Raw genomic sequence first — 16,993 nt, forward strand, 5'->3', positions numbered from 1 at the left:
AAAATTTTTGCAAAATTTACGAATTTTGCGAAATTTAAAATAGCGGATCCAATATGGCGGACGACTTTTTAAAAAATCCATCTAATCAGCATGAAACTTGTTACTTGGGGGTTTTCGGGGTCGCTGATTACGAATCTGAAGTCGGTTTTTAAAAATTCAAAATGGCGGATCTAATATGGCGGACGACGAAATTAAAAATTCATCCAATTGGCATGAAACTTGTTACTCGGGGGTTTTCGGGGTCGCTGATTACAAATCTAAAGTCAGTTTTTAAAAATTCAAAATGGCGGATCCAATATGGCGAGTAACAAGTTTCATGCCGATTGGATGAATTTTTAATTTCGTCGTCCGCCATATTCGATCCGCCATTTTGAATTTTCAAAAACTGACATCAGATTCGTAATCAGCGACCCCGAAAACCCCCGAGTAACAAATTTCATGCCGATGGGATGAATTTTTTATTTCGTCGTCAGCCATATTTGATCCGCCATTTTGAATTTTTAAAAACTGACTTTAGATTCGTAATCAGCGACCCCGAAAACCACCGAGTAACAAGTTTCATGCCGATGGGATGAATTTTTAATTTTGTCGTCCGCCATATTGGATCCGCCATTTTGAATTTTTTAAAACTGACTTTAGATTCGTAATCAGCGACCCCGAAAACCCCCGAGTAACAAATTTCAGGAAAATTAGAATGATTTTAAAAAAATTATCCGCCATGTTGGATCCGCCATTTTGAATTTTTAATATTTTGCAAATCTGACTTCATATTCGTAATCAGCGACCCCAAAAACCATAAATACAATAGCATTTTGAATGTTTTAGTTATTATCTGAATTGCGTGACTGAAAGGGTTAACAAAGCACAAAGTGCAAGCGCGAAACACCGGTTCAAGACAATTTGTCAGCACATGCGAGCACGTGATAAATTTTAATTCTCTATTTCTCCACGCGCGGCGTCCTCATTGCATTATTAGAAAAATGCGTAAACTCTAGGACACGATTTTGGGGCTCACTTTCACCACAATCTACTATGGGCGTTACGTCTCCTTATACTACTTCGTGATATTTACTCACCTTGAAAACTGTTAATCCAAGAAAAGTTAAGAGTGGTTAAGAAAATAGTCAGAATCTGGAGGTGAAGTTCAACAGAGGGCGGGGCTGATAACCTTTATTCAGACTTGTCCAGAATTCATTTTTAGTAGAGTATAAAATGTTTGATAAGATAAAAAGATATTCATAAGTAATAGAATATAAATACAGCATTCATTTCCAAAACTGTTTATTTTCCAAAACAGAATAAAATTCGTAGTCGTAAGGATTCATGACATCATTAATTACTTTTTAGTTAGAATCAATACTAAAATCATAGAATAAGACAATGTGAAAATAAGAATTGGGACATTCTAAACTATTTGACTTGCGTTTTATAATAAAGTAGCACATGGTCCGATGTTATGTAATAAACATCAAATAAAAGTAAAAGTTTTCTTCACAGGTTACTTCTTAAGTAGTAATATATTTAAAAATTTAATGTCGATAAAAAAATAATGTTTAATTATTTATATGATTATCCTGAAAGATATATTAAAATTATAATTTTACAAAGTAGCTCCACAAATATTTTCTAAGCTGGTTGAAATACGTTTTATGTGGCCCACATTTGTAATTCCTTTAGATCGGGATCCTCTTCGACCGGTTTTGGTTCTGTAATCAAGGAACAGAATTTTCTAAATTATATAAATATTTCAAATAAAATTTAAATTCTAGTAATTTTGGTTGCACTTATTTCTTTTTAATTACAATTAAGCGTCCTAATAGACACATTCACAAAAAAATGATTCAATTTCTTCTTTTTTGAATTGTAAAGTCGACGATAGAAACGTCTAGTGTTAAAATTGACAGATTAGTTTATATACATACGGGCATATAAATAAATATTACTTAAAAAGATAAGTAAAATTAGTGCAGAAATTTCCCTACTTAGTTCTGTTTTAAGTAAGGCTCTCTCATGGCCCTTGCCAGGTATTCTACAAGTCTGGCATTTCCCAGATTAACTCGGTTTAGTCGTGGTTTTATGATGACATAACCTCAAAATAAAAAGTAATTTTTAACACCAAATAAAACTATATAAAATTAAATTTTTTTATTAAATTTTAAATTTAATAATAAATTTATTATTTATAAATAATTAAATATTATAAATTATTAATTTTTTTAAAAAGTACAAAAAAATAATTAATTAAGTTAATTTTTACATTATCATCACATGAGAAGGTATTATAATTGTTCGAAAATTGATTTTTTCTATTTCCATAAAATCTTTAGGTTTTGAGGAGCCCTGAATCGAAAAATCATGGTCCGGCGAAAGTGTCTGTCTATGTGTCTGTATGTATGTACGTAGACGCAAAATGTTGTTGACACAATAACTTTTGTAAATTGAAGCGAATCGACTTGCAATTTTGCACACACCAGGTTAATGTCAAAATACAAGGCAAAAATTTTCATCAAAAAATTTTAAAACTGCGGGATTTTCAAAATTTCAATTTTTTCAAAAAACAAATTTTTTACTACACAGCTTTATAGTTCAGGAGGAAGCAAACACCTTTTTTTTGTAAAATTTTTTGATTAAAATGAAATTGTAAAAGTTACAGTGGTTTAAATGTCGAAAAATATCAAAAAAAGACATTTTTCAATAAAAATTAAATTTTATTTTACTAATGCCTCTGACGGCCTTTGGCCGTCTCTGTTGCTTCTATTCTTTGTCCATTCAATTTAATTTTCAATTTATGTTTCATAATTTATTACAATTATTTTATTAAATATTTAATAATATTGTTAACAAAATGCAAAAAGGCATTTAAAAAGTTTTAAAGAGAAAAATAATAATCTATTATATTTGTAAAATTTATCTAAAAATAATAATAATTGTTGAATAATTTTTTTTTAAAACTAAAAACACTTTTTTATTCAAGGTAATATTATTTTCGTAATAATTTAATTTATTACAATTATTTTATTATAATTTAATCAATTTCATTATTTTAAAAAAGCGCGCGCTATTTTGTCTTGAGCCAATGAAGTGATTTGAACTAAATGTAGGTTATGTTCGTGTCTGATTCATGACAGCTGCAAATGTTTACAACAAATAAATACTTTGCAAGTGTATATTTATTGCAATTAAGTAAGTTATGCAAAATATATATGTGGAACAATAATTTAAGGTGATTTTTATAAAATGAATATTGATTTAGATGCTCTGGAAAGCAAAGTTCATTTTTTCTTACATTCGATTTTTTCGACCATCGACATATTTCGATACATTTTCATGTGCTTTGCATGCACTGTCTTTTTTAAGAAAGGAAAATGTTTTAACACAAAATTTTAATTTAAAAATTTTAGTATAAGAATTTGATCAGCAACTCAAAAGAAATAAGTGATTTTTTCTTAACAAAAACTAAAATTTATTTGTCTTTTTTTTACTATATTATCTGTTCTATAAATGTTCTATAACAGTGAGGACATAGTTTTGTAGAACATTTGTTACAAGCTGCTTATTAATCTGTTATAAAACTTAAGTATGTAGTTAAATTTCAAGAACTCTAAAATTTTTATATATCACCTAGTCTTATTATTTCTTTTTTATATAAGCAATACAGTTTTTAAATCCTGTTAAACATGTTTGAAATATACTTTAAATGCTTAAGAAATAAAAATTAATAAAATTAATTTTAGATAATAAGAAAAATTATGTTCATAAGTTTAAAAAAAATTAAAAATGTTGATTTACATGTTAAATAAATTATTTAACATTAAAAATAAATTATAGCTATGTTGCAATTCTCCTGAATTCGACAAAGCTGTATTCAACTTCCAAACTCTCTATTTGTACTAATTTAATGAACAAACTTTTGAGACTTAATTTTTTTCAATTTGTCAGGGGTCGTTCATATACCACGTGAACAGTTTTGAGAAGGAGGGGGGGGTTCGCCAAAAATCCACGATTGTCCACGTGGGGGGAGGAGGTCAAAGTAAATGTCCACGTGGACTAAGTAAAAATTTTATTTTATAGAGATGGAGAATAAAAATAATTTAAGTTCAAAAAGTGACTTTTATTTTGCTGCAGTTGATAATCTTTCATAATGGTTAACACAACCATGGATCATCGAAGACAGTTCTGATCAAATATCCAATGAAGATTATTAGATTTATCGTTATAAATCGTTATTTATCATTTAAAAATTTGGTACCAAAAAGATTATGTATTTTTTAAGATATTTCTGCCAAAGATATCTTGATACTAGCAAAGATATTAAGAATAAACTTTATTATCATATCTTCTAAAAAATGATTAAATATTTCTAATAATTATTAAATAACTATTTATTTACCATTTTAAGATAAGAATCCGACTGAATAGTTATAATTTTTCATAACATAGCAAAATTATTATTTTTGACCAAAAGAAGTCCTCATGGACATTGGGGGGGAGAGGGGGGTTCACCAAAAGTCCACGAGGGGGGAGGGAGGGTCAAAAAGTGATTAAAAATTGTCCACGTGGTATATGGACGACCCCCCAGTACAAATTGAATAAACAAAGAGCTTCACTGAATCTAGCTTAGCGACAAATACGAATTGGACCTTGCCAAAAAAGTCAATTCATCTGAATTAGTTTTTTTACTGGGAAATGCCATATTTAATTTTTTTAGTGTTGCTAATACTACCTCTTTGAAGTTGGGTCGAATTTGGGATCATTTGTCGGGCTAGAATTGCGTATTCAACTGATTGAATCAGTATATAAGTTTCTGTTGTTCTCTGATTCAATCAATTACTTTTCACAACTGATTAAGCCTGTAGTACACTTTCCACTGAAACCAGTAAGATGTGTACTGATGGCTTATTTTTGACACAAAATATAGAGTAATTTTCAGAAAAACTCTCATGGTCCTGGCAAGTTTCGCCCTAAGTAGGGCAAATCCATGCAAAACCATTTTAAAACATTACCAATAGTTACTTTCGGCATCACAAAATCGTCTTCACCGGCATCCACCGACCCTTCAATATTTTTTTTAAAAAAAGAAAATAATGAAATAATAAATGTTAAATAAAGTGTAGTTATATTATTTTAGTCCATATAAATGTGAAACATATGAAAGCGATAAAAATAAATGATAATTTTCTTTAAAAAAAAATAGTATATTATGTGGCAAGCACGTAAAGTAGTACTTTTTAGGTGAGGATGTAATTTTCAGTACGAGCTGTCGTTAGTGCGACGTAGGTGAGACGAAGGCGAGCTGTAGGTGAGATGAAGACGAGCCGAAGGCGAGTCGAGTCGAGCCGAAAGCGAGCCGAGTCGAACCGAAGTCGCACAGACAGCGAGTATTGAAATCATCCGAACCTAAAAATTACTACGTGCGAGCCACATACGCTATTTTTTTCGCCATTGTTATGAAAAAGTGAAACAATTTTAAAGAAAAAAAATAATAAAAATTGATAAATAAAATAAAAGCAAAAAAAAAAATTATGCAAAAATTAACAACTGCCTAAAAAAGACTTTATAGGGCAGTTTACTGCCTAAAAAAGACTTTATACGGCAGTTTGCTGCCTAAAAAAGTCTTTTTTAGGCAGTTGGCCCAAACTGCCTTAAAAAGTGCTACTTTATCTGCCCAAAACAGGCACAAAAAAGACACTTTTTCATGTCAATGGCGAAAAAAGAAAATTATTAACGCCGGTTCCACCGACCCCAGCGTCTCCACCGGCATCAGAATTTCCACTGTCACTAGTGCAAGTTTAATACTACAGTGAAACAAACGAAATTAAAAATCTTTATTATAAACTATCATAGATCCGGTAAGTTTACTATAAATTACTAAATAAATTTCTATAAATTACCGCAAAAATTTCCATAAATTACCAAAATCAAAATTTTTAATTGTCGTTCGCGCTATATATATTTTTGTAAATTATCGCATAAATTTTCATAAATTACCTCGAAAATTTCCGTAAATTACCAAAATAAAAAATTTTAATTGTCGTTCGCGCTATATATATTTTTGTGAATTACCCCAAAAATTTCCATAAACATTTTAAATGATATTTCAACTGTTTTATAGAATTAAAAAAAATAATTTTTTTAAAATTTATTTTAAAGAAATTAAAAAATTATAAACAATTTTTCCGGCCCACCATAGATATTTATTTCTTGACACTTTATCTTCAAAAATATGTATTGATATTTATCATTTCGATAAAAATATATTTTTAAAGTTTGAGACACCAAATCGTGCGCTATGCGGAGAATCACCCATATCTGACGCACAGACAGAGAGGACCTAGCGAGAGAAAGAGTTGAGCGATTAGACGGTCACATGTGGGAAGGGGTAAAATAGCACAGTCTTCCGGTGGGGGTATTATTTCAAACTTTTACCCTTTCCAACGACCGAAACTAGCTATTTTACCCCTTTCCACAATTATACTTATTTATTCGTAAAATTAGTCAAATAAATAGTCATACTTTAGATTTATATATGAAGCTCTATAGATAACGTTTCAGTAATAATTATACACTGTTAGAAAACGCCTGAAAATCTAGGCACTTTTAAGGGGCACTCGCAGTTGTAACTGTCAAAGAATCGATTTTTTTGTTGTCAGAAAAATGTTTACAAAATTTTAAGATGATCCGGTGAAAATTGAATGAGATATACAGGTTGAAAAGGAGGCGCGTCAGGTCGGTCTAGTCATTGACGGAAGGATTTTTTTTATGCAAAACTTTTCTTTTTACAGCTGAAAAACGACCGATTTTTTTTAACGAAAATCGAAAGTTAAACTTTGACAGGTCGCCATTTTGTCAACAAAATTTTTTTTAAATCGCTCCGTTAAGGACTAGATAATCTTTCAATAAATGTAAATCCGTTTGAATTTTTGATTTCAGATGAGCCAGATTTCCATTGTCGTTATATCACTTTGACAGGATATAACTTTAAAAATATTTAATATTTTTAACTTTTTTTTGAAATTCATGTTGAATATATGTACTTTTAAATAATAAATCGATACTTTAAAAAAATTTAATGGTGTACGAGAAAAAAATTCATAAAAAAGGTCTTTTTTGGCGGTACAACTGCGAGTGCCCCCTTAAGTCAATCGAACGACAGAATTTTTATTCAATATTCAATGAAAGTTATAACAATTCATGTATGTATTAACTTTCATTCACGGATGCATTAATTTTAATTTAACTGCACATGAAGAATAAGTTTAATGCAAAGGTAAATTAAATTTAAAGTACCAGTAAATGAAAATTGTTATCAGAAATTGTTACTTATAAACTTTCCAAAAACCGCGCGGTTTGTAAAGTATTCTTATTGGCTAATGACAAGAAGCTTAGTTCACGAGAATGTCGCAAAGTTAAGTTGTCTGGTATGTATTGTATGCAAACGTGAATGGCATGATTGTTGAAAATTATTTCTTTATCTTTTATATGTTACAATTTCTCATGAAGGAGAGATAAAAATAATAAAGGTAAGTGCTTTGGCTAATCATACTTCTTTGTATGTTTCGATGTAATAAAAGGATGTAACAAATATTATCATCGAACAATTTATAGGTTATGTTTCTTTTAATTTTCTTTTTCTTTCACATGTATATTTCTAGGTTACTTTTTTAGTAAATAAAGGAAATTTAATTCAGTTTTTTTAATGATTAATTCTGAATATAATACATAAATGAACTTTCATTAAAAATGTTTTTTTTGTAGGTAACAATGTATATCTGTCGATTCCGTCAATTTGAAAGTAATTCTTTAATAACACATCTTGATCACCATAAATTTCATAGGATTATTTCTAAATATTTTTATTGTGGTTTTAACAAATGTAGCCATTTTTTAAAATTAGAAATTGATTTGAAAAAACATATACTTCGGACACATGGCATTTCAAAAAAAAAAATTCACAAACTTTTTGTTTAGCATTAACATCAAACAAATATGGAAAGTTCACATGCAGTGTTAATATCTGTAATAAGGAAATTGATCAGCATCCTCAATTAATGAAACATTTGAAAACTCATATAACTAAAAACGAAGAAGTTATGTGTCCATATCGTCGTTGTAATAAAATGTATAAAAATTTAAGTTCTTTCAACTAGTCATATATCTAAATATCATAGAAATTTAAATAATAAACAGGAGATAATTAATTCTAAAAATGCTGAAATGGACCAAAATATATCTTTTTTTGAAAATTTAAAAAATATTGAAAACGTTGAAAATAAGGATGAAATAAATGAATAGTTAAGAATATTAGAAACATTTAATGAAAATCCCACTAATCAAGATATTGACGAATTTGACAATAGCCTATTTCTATAAACTGTAGCGCAATTTTATTTGAAATTAGAAAGCAAACATTCAATTCTTGCTATCTTAATTCAGTATATCGCCCTATTGAAAATCCCCACATGGGAAACCACATGGGATCCTATGTTAAAAACTATGTAAAACCCCAATCCTATATAAGAAACCATATGGTTTCCCACATAAATCCCCATGGGAAATTCAGACAGGAATTGACATAGGGAAATATCAAAACGAGGTTCCTCATTTCTCATGTCAAATCCCAAATCTAATCTCATGTCAAATCCCATGTCAAATACCATGTTAAATACCATGATAAAAGATTTCACATGGGAAATGACATGGGGTTTTACGTGGGAAATTTTTTTGAAAATATGATAAAGGATTTCACATGGAAAATGACATGGGTTTTGACATAGGAAAATTTTTCAAAAAAATGATAAAGGATTTCACATGGGAAATGACATGGGATAATTTTTCAAAAAAATGATAAAGGTTTTTACTTGGGAAATGATATGGCGTTTGACATGGGAAAATTTTTCAAAAAAATGATAAAGGATTTCATTCAGTATTTAACATGGTATTTAACATGGTATTTAACATGGGATTTGACATGGGAAATGAGGAACCTCGTTTTGATATTTTCCAATGTCAATTCCTGTTTCAATTTACCATCGGGATTTATGTGGGAAACTATATGTTTTCCTATATAGGAGTGAGGTTTTACATTGTTTTTGACATAGGATCTCATGTGGTTTCCCATGTGGGAATATATATGGGAATATATATTATTGAACAAAATATACAGAAACGATTGCAGGTTGAAAATATTTCATCAGAAAAGCTAGACAAAATTTTAGAACAAGCTTTCAACGAAGATCCTATGAAACAAAACAAGAACTCTTTAAAATCAGATTACAAGAGAAAAAAATTTTACAAAAATGAATTGGATTACATTGAACATGTTACAAAATCGATTGACACAGAAAAAAATACTTCTTTTCAATATATGGCTCATTTCATTTAAATTGTCATATTCAGCATCCAGAAAAGTTGAGTTGGAAAATTTTGATTTTAAGGTTGAAACTAATTTTTTTATACAGTTTAACATGTTAAATTAACGAAATAAATAGTGGTCACAAAATTAAAGTCATATATTTCTAATGGCAGACGGTTTTTTTGGCAGAAATCGTCATATCTTATAAAAATTTATTTCTGTCAATTTTTGATAAAATAATAATACTAAATATAATTTGATTTGACTGGTGATAAGTATACTAAGGTTTTTGGGGTCGCTGAATCCGAATTTGAAATCAGATTTAAAATATTCAAAATGGCGGACATAAAATGGCGACCATGAAAATTTAAAAGTTGATTCGATTCGCTTAAAACTCGTTACTTAGGGGTTTTTTGGGTTGCTAATGACAAATATGACGTCAGATTTTCAAAATTTAAAATGGTGTATCCAATTTGGCGACCCAATATGGCAGATAATTTCAAGAATGATGGGATTCGGTCGAAATTTTTTTCTCGGGGGTTTTCGGGGTCGCTGAATTCGAATTTGGTGATAGATAAACCCAAAAATCTTAAATAGGATGTAATCAAATTTTTTGGAAGCTCTGTTTAGAACCTCTTCTAAACCTCTGTTTAGGCTTATAAGTGATTTTTAACTGGACTGCGAAGGGGTTAAAAATTATATAGGCAAAATGCAAAATTTATGTCCTTAAACATTATAAACATAAAACAAATAATCATCTATTCATTTCGCCGAAAAAATTTTAAAAAAAAATTTTTGTGTGGGCGGGTATATTTTATTGAAAAAAATTAGGTGGGAGGGTTGCGTGTACGGGTCATGTAGTACACGATTTAAGCTTTAATTTAAGACTTTTTTAAAGTTTTTACCACGTCAGGTTAAAGAGAAAAATCATATTAAACACCCATAAAAACATGTTTCTTGGAGGTTTTTACCCCCACTTTTTTCAAAATCCTGACATGCTAAGCAATTTTAAGATCCGGGATCGTGTTCAGCGCCCAAAAATACATTAGAAACTATTCTAATATCAAGATAAAAGAAAAAAGTTTTATTTTGTAGGCCTCTATGATTTAATACCTTTACTGAAGCCATATATATATATATATATATATATATATATATATATATATATATATATATATATACAAATTTGCATTACACTTATGACCATTACACTGTTGACATTTTGCTCGTTTTTCGCTTATAAAATGAAACCGGTTATACTTATATCGACGGGGTTGGTCTCATTCGAAAGAGAATCCAAAAATACATAAAATTTCATACCGATATAAAATTCAAAATATTTACTTTCCTTTTTCAAGGCGTTACACTGTTGACAGAAATTCAATTACGAAAGTGTTTCGGCTTTTTCTGCCTCCATGACAAACGAGCAGATTTATACTTATATCGTTTTCGTTTTCTTAACACACTTCGTTGTTGTGTTCTGCTGCTTATGCGATGGTAAAGACAATTTTTTGCTTATAAGGTAATTTAAATAGCAGGCAAAAGTAGGAAATTCTGCCGGCAAAACATAAAAATAAAAAAGTGAGGGACACGTCATTTTCATTTTCTAGACATTGTATAAAATAAAGTTTAATTACCAACACTTGATTTTCCTTAAATATAGAACTAATACTTCACGAAACATTTTTTTAATCTTGTTTAAACACTATATTTTCAACATATCATTTATTTAAACCTTGAAAATGTCTCCGGGGACGGATTACACTTATGACATTTTGCCTGCTTTTTGTTCTGTCAATATTATGAAAATCACTTTTATGTCCTTGTAAGTAGTACTATATAAACAAATTAATTTCAACTAAGGTTATATCAAATAATTTTTCTTGGCAAGGGAAAATTATTCTTTATTTAATTTTCTGGCAAAAAAAGCACAAGATACTTGCAATATACATGAGTTAAGGGAATCTTCCTGAACATCTTCGTTCCTATGTTAATACATTTAAACTTGTGGCTTTATATAAAGAAAAATATTTTTAACATGAACAAGTATACGGTAAAATAGTTAATGAATTGAAAGAAATTGAAATTAAAGGTATCGAAATTAATAACAAATTAAGAAAAGGTGCTCTTATTTTTATTGCTGGTGACAATTAAGGATGTCATGGTCTAGGAGGCTTTGTAGAAAATTTTAACACGGCAATGTATATATGTAGATATCGTACAATATAAAGGAAAGAATTTTATAGTGAAAATGGAGAATGTAAAGTAGGTGAAGGAAGAACTTCTACTACATATAACAACGATGTTAAAAAAATTGGCTCAAGCAACGATTGTCAGGGAATTAAATTCAATTTAGTTTTTAATCAGCTACAACATTATTACGTGTGTGCTCGAGGACTTCCTCCTTGTGCAGGACATGATTTGTTTGAATTCGATTTGAAATTGTACATAATTTATTTTATTTCTAAAAAATGGTTCACACTAATGGAATTAAATAAAAGAATTGAAAAATTTTAAATATTCGATATAAAATAATAAAGATAAGCCTTGCCTCGTTGTAAAACAAAAAGAAAGAATCCTTGGTGGGCTTGCCAAATTTGGACATTTCTTCGAATTTTTCCACTTCTTGTTGAAGACAAAATTAAAAAGTTGGATGATGAAGTTTGTCATTCCGTTCTTTTACTTACTGAAATTGTTGAGATAGTTTGGTCTCCTGTAATTCACAAATATCATTTGCCATATCTGGACTCCATAATTCGAGATTATCTTGGATTGAGAATAAAAATGTTTCCTAATATAAAGCTTTGGCTTAAACATCATTATATGAGGCATTATTCATACTTAACTTTACAATTTGGTCCTCTAATAAAAGTTTGGACAATGCGATTTGAAAGCAAACATCGATTTTTTAAGCGGACCGTACGGCACCTGCTTAATTTTATTTTTATTAACTATATGTTTAAAAATGCATCTATTTAACGTGAGGGTACTCAACACCTCGAAAATTTTTTAAAATTAATTCCAATAGCGTCACACACTTAATTAATTCTGCAGTGCGGAAATTCAACTTAGAGGAAAATGTATATAAGGTACAATTTTTACATTATTAATCTTTCTGAAGATAATAAAAAATTTATATTTATTTCAAATTTTTAAAATATACAGGTAGTGATACCAGAGACTGGGACTGAAATAGATGCTGACACGGTTTGAATTGAAATGTGGAGAAGGCGTGTAGAGAAAAAGAAAGAAGATTCTTTGGATTTAATTATTTTACCCTGCAATAAAGATTACGAAAACGATACAGAAGGGGAAAGAAATGATTTTAATAATTTTCCAATAGCAGTTCAACGCGACAATTCAAACAACATGCTTGATTTACAAATTGGTAGTTTAATTTGAAAAGAAGAATAATTCTTTTTTGTTTACTTTATAAGACTGTAAATTTTGTAAAATATGTTAAATTGTTTTCATTGCAATTTAATTATTATTATTGAATATACGGTTAAATCTTACCCAGGCGCGAAGGGACGCTGGGTTCAGGCCTTTTAAAGACTCGTTGAGCATTGGCCAATATTGACTGAGCCTTGGTCAGTCAGCGGGAATAAGACTCATCCAAGCTAGAATGTAACACCGATTCCGACCTGAAGCTCCACCCTTGATTCAGCATTGGTGACCAAGACTCAATCAATCTTGCCGAATGCTGATTCAGGCTCGCTCAAGACTGCTCCCACAGTTACTTACTATTCTCGCGTTCAATAATTCTTAATAATAATAGTAATAATAATAATCCTATTAATATTTCGTATTATTATATTTATAGATAATATTAAAACAACATTAGTATTCATTAAAAATATGATTTTAATTTATTAATAATAAGGAGATAAGTTGTATTGGAATCTTATAAGGTTATAAGAGTCAATGCAACTTATTTCCTTTAATTATTATTAGTAATTTCAAAAAAAAATGTACTATTATTTAATTAATTTAATCCGCAGTTTTTTATTATTTTTGTATTATCACTTAAGATTAATTAACAACACCTGTCGAAATAACACCTAATCTAATTTGAAAAATCTCGCTCGCACTGGGCACCGAACCCACGACCTAACGCTCACGCTCGCAAACCTACTACGCTAACCACGGGGCCACGCTTTCTACTTGGCGACATTCTGTTAATACCGGTGATGTTTTTGCCGCGCCTTTAAGCTAAATTTAAAATCTTCTTATCGTTAAATTACTTATATATTTTTAATATTATTATAAAGTTATTTTAATTTATATATTGCTATTAATTTAAATAAATTATATTAAAATTTTTTTTATTAATGGAATAAAAAAACTTTAAAATGAATGTATAAACTTTTATTTTTATTAAATTAATAACTTATATATTTATAAATACATTAAAAATATAAAATAAAAGCATAATATAAATTTGAAAATATTTCAATTGTTGTATTTTCAATTACTTGTATTTTTGAAAATACAATTATAGTAAATATTATGTTTTTTACGTTATATTAAAGATTTATTATCTTCATAATGTATTAAATAATAATTCTTTAATTATTACAATATTATAGGTATATTATAATATATAATAAAGATGATAAATTATTATAATATAATCTTAAAAAAACAAAATTTATTAAAAGAAATTATTTTCAAAAATGTGTTGAATATAATTATTATGATTTTTATTGTATTTACAAATATAATATTTATGAAATATTTATTTATAAAAAAACAAAGAATACTTTCATTGAAATAAATAGCAATATATTAATTTAAATAATATTAATTAATAATTATAAAATATATTAAATTGTATTTAACAAAAATTGTAAAAAATATCTTATTTAATTTGTATTGAACGTATATAAATAATTACTCAATACAATTGTATTTTATACAAGATAATAATTAATATTGAATTAAGCTGCGAATATTAAGTCGAAAGTTGATTTAAGATTGAATCTAGACTGGACTCCTAGCCTTTGCTCATGAGGATTCAACTAGTCTTGAATCCAGCATGAGACGAGCATTGGTAACCAATCTTGAACCAATTTTGATCGACAGTGGTATAAAGGCTGCTTTCAGTCTGGGTTACCCACGCTGGGCGTTCAATCTACAATCAAGCCTGAATCCATCGTCAGCATTGGTTTTTCGCGCCTGGGATATTATCATTATAAATGATAATTTGTTTTTTCTTTCATTTTTCAGATGGCGATAATAATCAAAATTCCAGGATTAATTAAAATGTAGAACGTATTTTCAATTTTGCTGAGAACATTTGGAGTAAGGTTCCTGAAGAAATTCAAAAAAAGTGTGAAGGACATAAATTGACATTTACACAAAGACAAGACATCGTGCACCTGATAGCGAACTATATTATAGAGAGTTTGAATAATTCTTCCAATTCTAATTCTATTACAGGTTTTGCTACAAAAATTTCAACAATACTATGTAATAAATATCCAAATGTTTTTCTTTATCAAATAGACAATGTAACGTGGGGAAATGGCATTGAAACCTTAAGACAAAAAATTTGTAATCTTGTAGGCTATATAAAATCTATGAAAAAGGTGAAAATTACCCAAGCAATTGATAATGACTCTTCAACTGATGAAGATATTGACAATTTAGTATTATTGGAACGTGAAGTAGAAATACAAATATCACGCCATCAAGATTCTCATGGTTGTATAGATTATGCACCATCTTTTCCAGTTACCGAAAGCACAGTCACACAGGAAAACAAAATAGCGCAGTTGGAAGACATGTTTTATCTGGATCATTTATTAACTCATGGATCTAGGCATTTAGGAAAAGATATTGCTCAAATTTGGAACTGTTCTTTGGACATTAAAATAAAAACAATCAGGATATTTTTTAAAATCCTGAAAACATAAAGGAAAGAGAGTCTGCAATTCATGAAATAAATAAAAGTTCCAAAATAGCTTGTAAAGTTCGAAAAGATAAAATACCCAACAGTTGAGTTGCTTTTCCTCTTTTAATAAATTATTTTAAGGAAAAGGAGGGATTACTTTTTGAAGTTGTTGATGTAAGTTGAATTAAAATTTTACAATAAGAAATTTTCTCGTAATTTGAAAATGATAATTATTTATTGTTTTATTATCATAGGTAAACGAAACAGATGCGGACGTATTGCTGAGTCCAGAAACCGAATATCCTGTTCTCATCATCAGAGGTATATTTATATTTTAAAAATATAAATAATACATAGGTAACATATATATAATTTTTATTCAGTAAACAATTTCTTTCCTTTTTTTCAGGAAATTCTTTATACGATGAAAATGCAACGTTTACCGTTGTGTATGAGAAAAAAATTATTTTTTTGTCAAGATGCGTTAGAAGGCATACTAACAACATTCACTATTTATTTATTTTTTGGGAGAGCCTATCCTCCTGAACTTCAAAAAACTTTAGAATTTCTACAAAGGTAAATAAAATTAGAAATAACATTTTCGATTTGTTTTTTTTCGAAATGCTATTAATGTTTTTAGTATTCTACAATCTAACAGTTTTTTAATGAATTTTTTTTACATAATACTACTTCAAATTTCTCCAACTACCGGCAACAAATCTACTCCAAAAGGCAAACAACGAAAACAAAAGTTTGATTCTACAGTGTTTACCTTTGCCAAAAAACTTGAAGAACTTTCAAGTCAATTTAAATTTTAAAAAATGTTGGTCGTTTTTATTTATATTTTTTAAATTTATGTTAAGTTTGTATTTCGTTAATTTAAAACTTATTTTAATTATTTAAACGCTTTAATTAAAATTCAAAGTCGTGAATTAATCATATGTAACTTCGTTTACAACTCTTAAAGAGAACGTCAAAATTAATTGAATGTTAATTCCATTTGTTAGTCTTAGAGTGAAAAAATATCAACAAATTTCATAATAGATCATATATTTAAATGCTCATATTTATCGAAACAAAAAAAAATACAATTACATTGTATGTTTCAGTTTAATATTTTCACATTTTACAGTTTTCCAAAAAATATTCCGTAAATTTGACAAAACTTATTAAAAAATATTAAAGATGTAAAAGCGTAATGAAGTTGTTTTTACTTCATGAAAAATTCTTTAGATAAAATTCTATACATATAATTTTTTAAATACATTTGTCTTATAAAAGTACTCTATTATTTAAAAAAAATTATTTTTAAAGAATTAATAAAAAAAAGTAAAGGTAATCCTAAAATAATTTTAAAGCATTTATTATACAAATTAAAATAAGATAATTTTTTTCATATATGGCTCATTTCATTAAAATTGTGATATTCGTGTCCATTGCCAAAAAAAATTATTTGATATAGGGTCAGTTGGGACAAAATCGCTATTTTTCACAAATTACGTAAGTTTCTTCCTTTAAAAGGTAATATTTGCGGGTTTATTTTTTTAAGTTGTTATTTACATTCCCAGGATTAATTTTATGCAACAGAAAAAAATTTAGATAAGCTTTAAACGCATGAAACTGACTGTCCCCATTTACCCCAAAATTTAGAAAATTTCATAAAATTTGGGGTAAATGGGGACAGCATAGTTTCTAAGAAAGTTTTAAGAAAAAAGTTTCCTTAAGTATATTACTGTATTAAGGGA

At 28.4% G+C, this 16,993-nt stretch overlaps 1 protein-coding gene across 1 annotated transcript in view; it reads right to left on the minus strand.

Moving 5' to 3' along the window:
- Nucleotides 1-1,264: 1,264 nt before the first annotated feature.
- Nucleotides 1,265-16,993, minus strand: part of LOC127282173 (charged multivesicular body protein 4b) — a 91,845-nt gene continuing 76,116 nt past the window's right edge. Inside the window, exon 5 of the mRNA XM_051306288.1 lies at nucleotides 1,265-1,706. Coding sequence (XP_051162245.1) covers nucleotides 1,648-1,706 — 59 coding nt within the window. The 3' untranslated portion in view covers nucleotides 1,265-1,647. The remainder of the gene's footprint in view (nucleotides 1,707-16,993) is intronic.

This window comes from Leptopilina boulardi, unplaced genomic scaffold (genome assembly GCF_019393585.1).
Source record: "Leptopilina boulardi isolate dan_hultmark-lab unplaced genomic scaffold, ZJU_Lbou_2.1 LbouV2_285, whole genome shotgun sequence".
In the NCBI taxonomy this organism is placed as follows: domain Eukaryota; kingdom Metazoa; phylum Arthropoda; class Insecta; order Hymenoptera; family Figitidae; genus Leptopilina; species Leptopilina boulardi.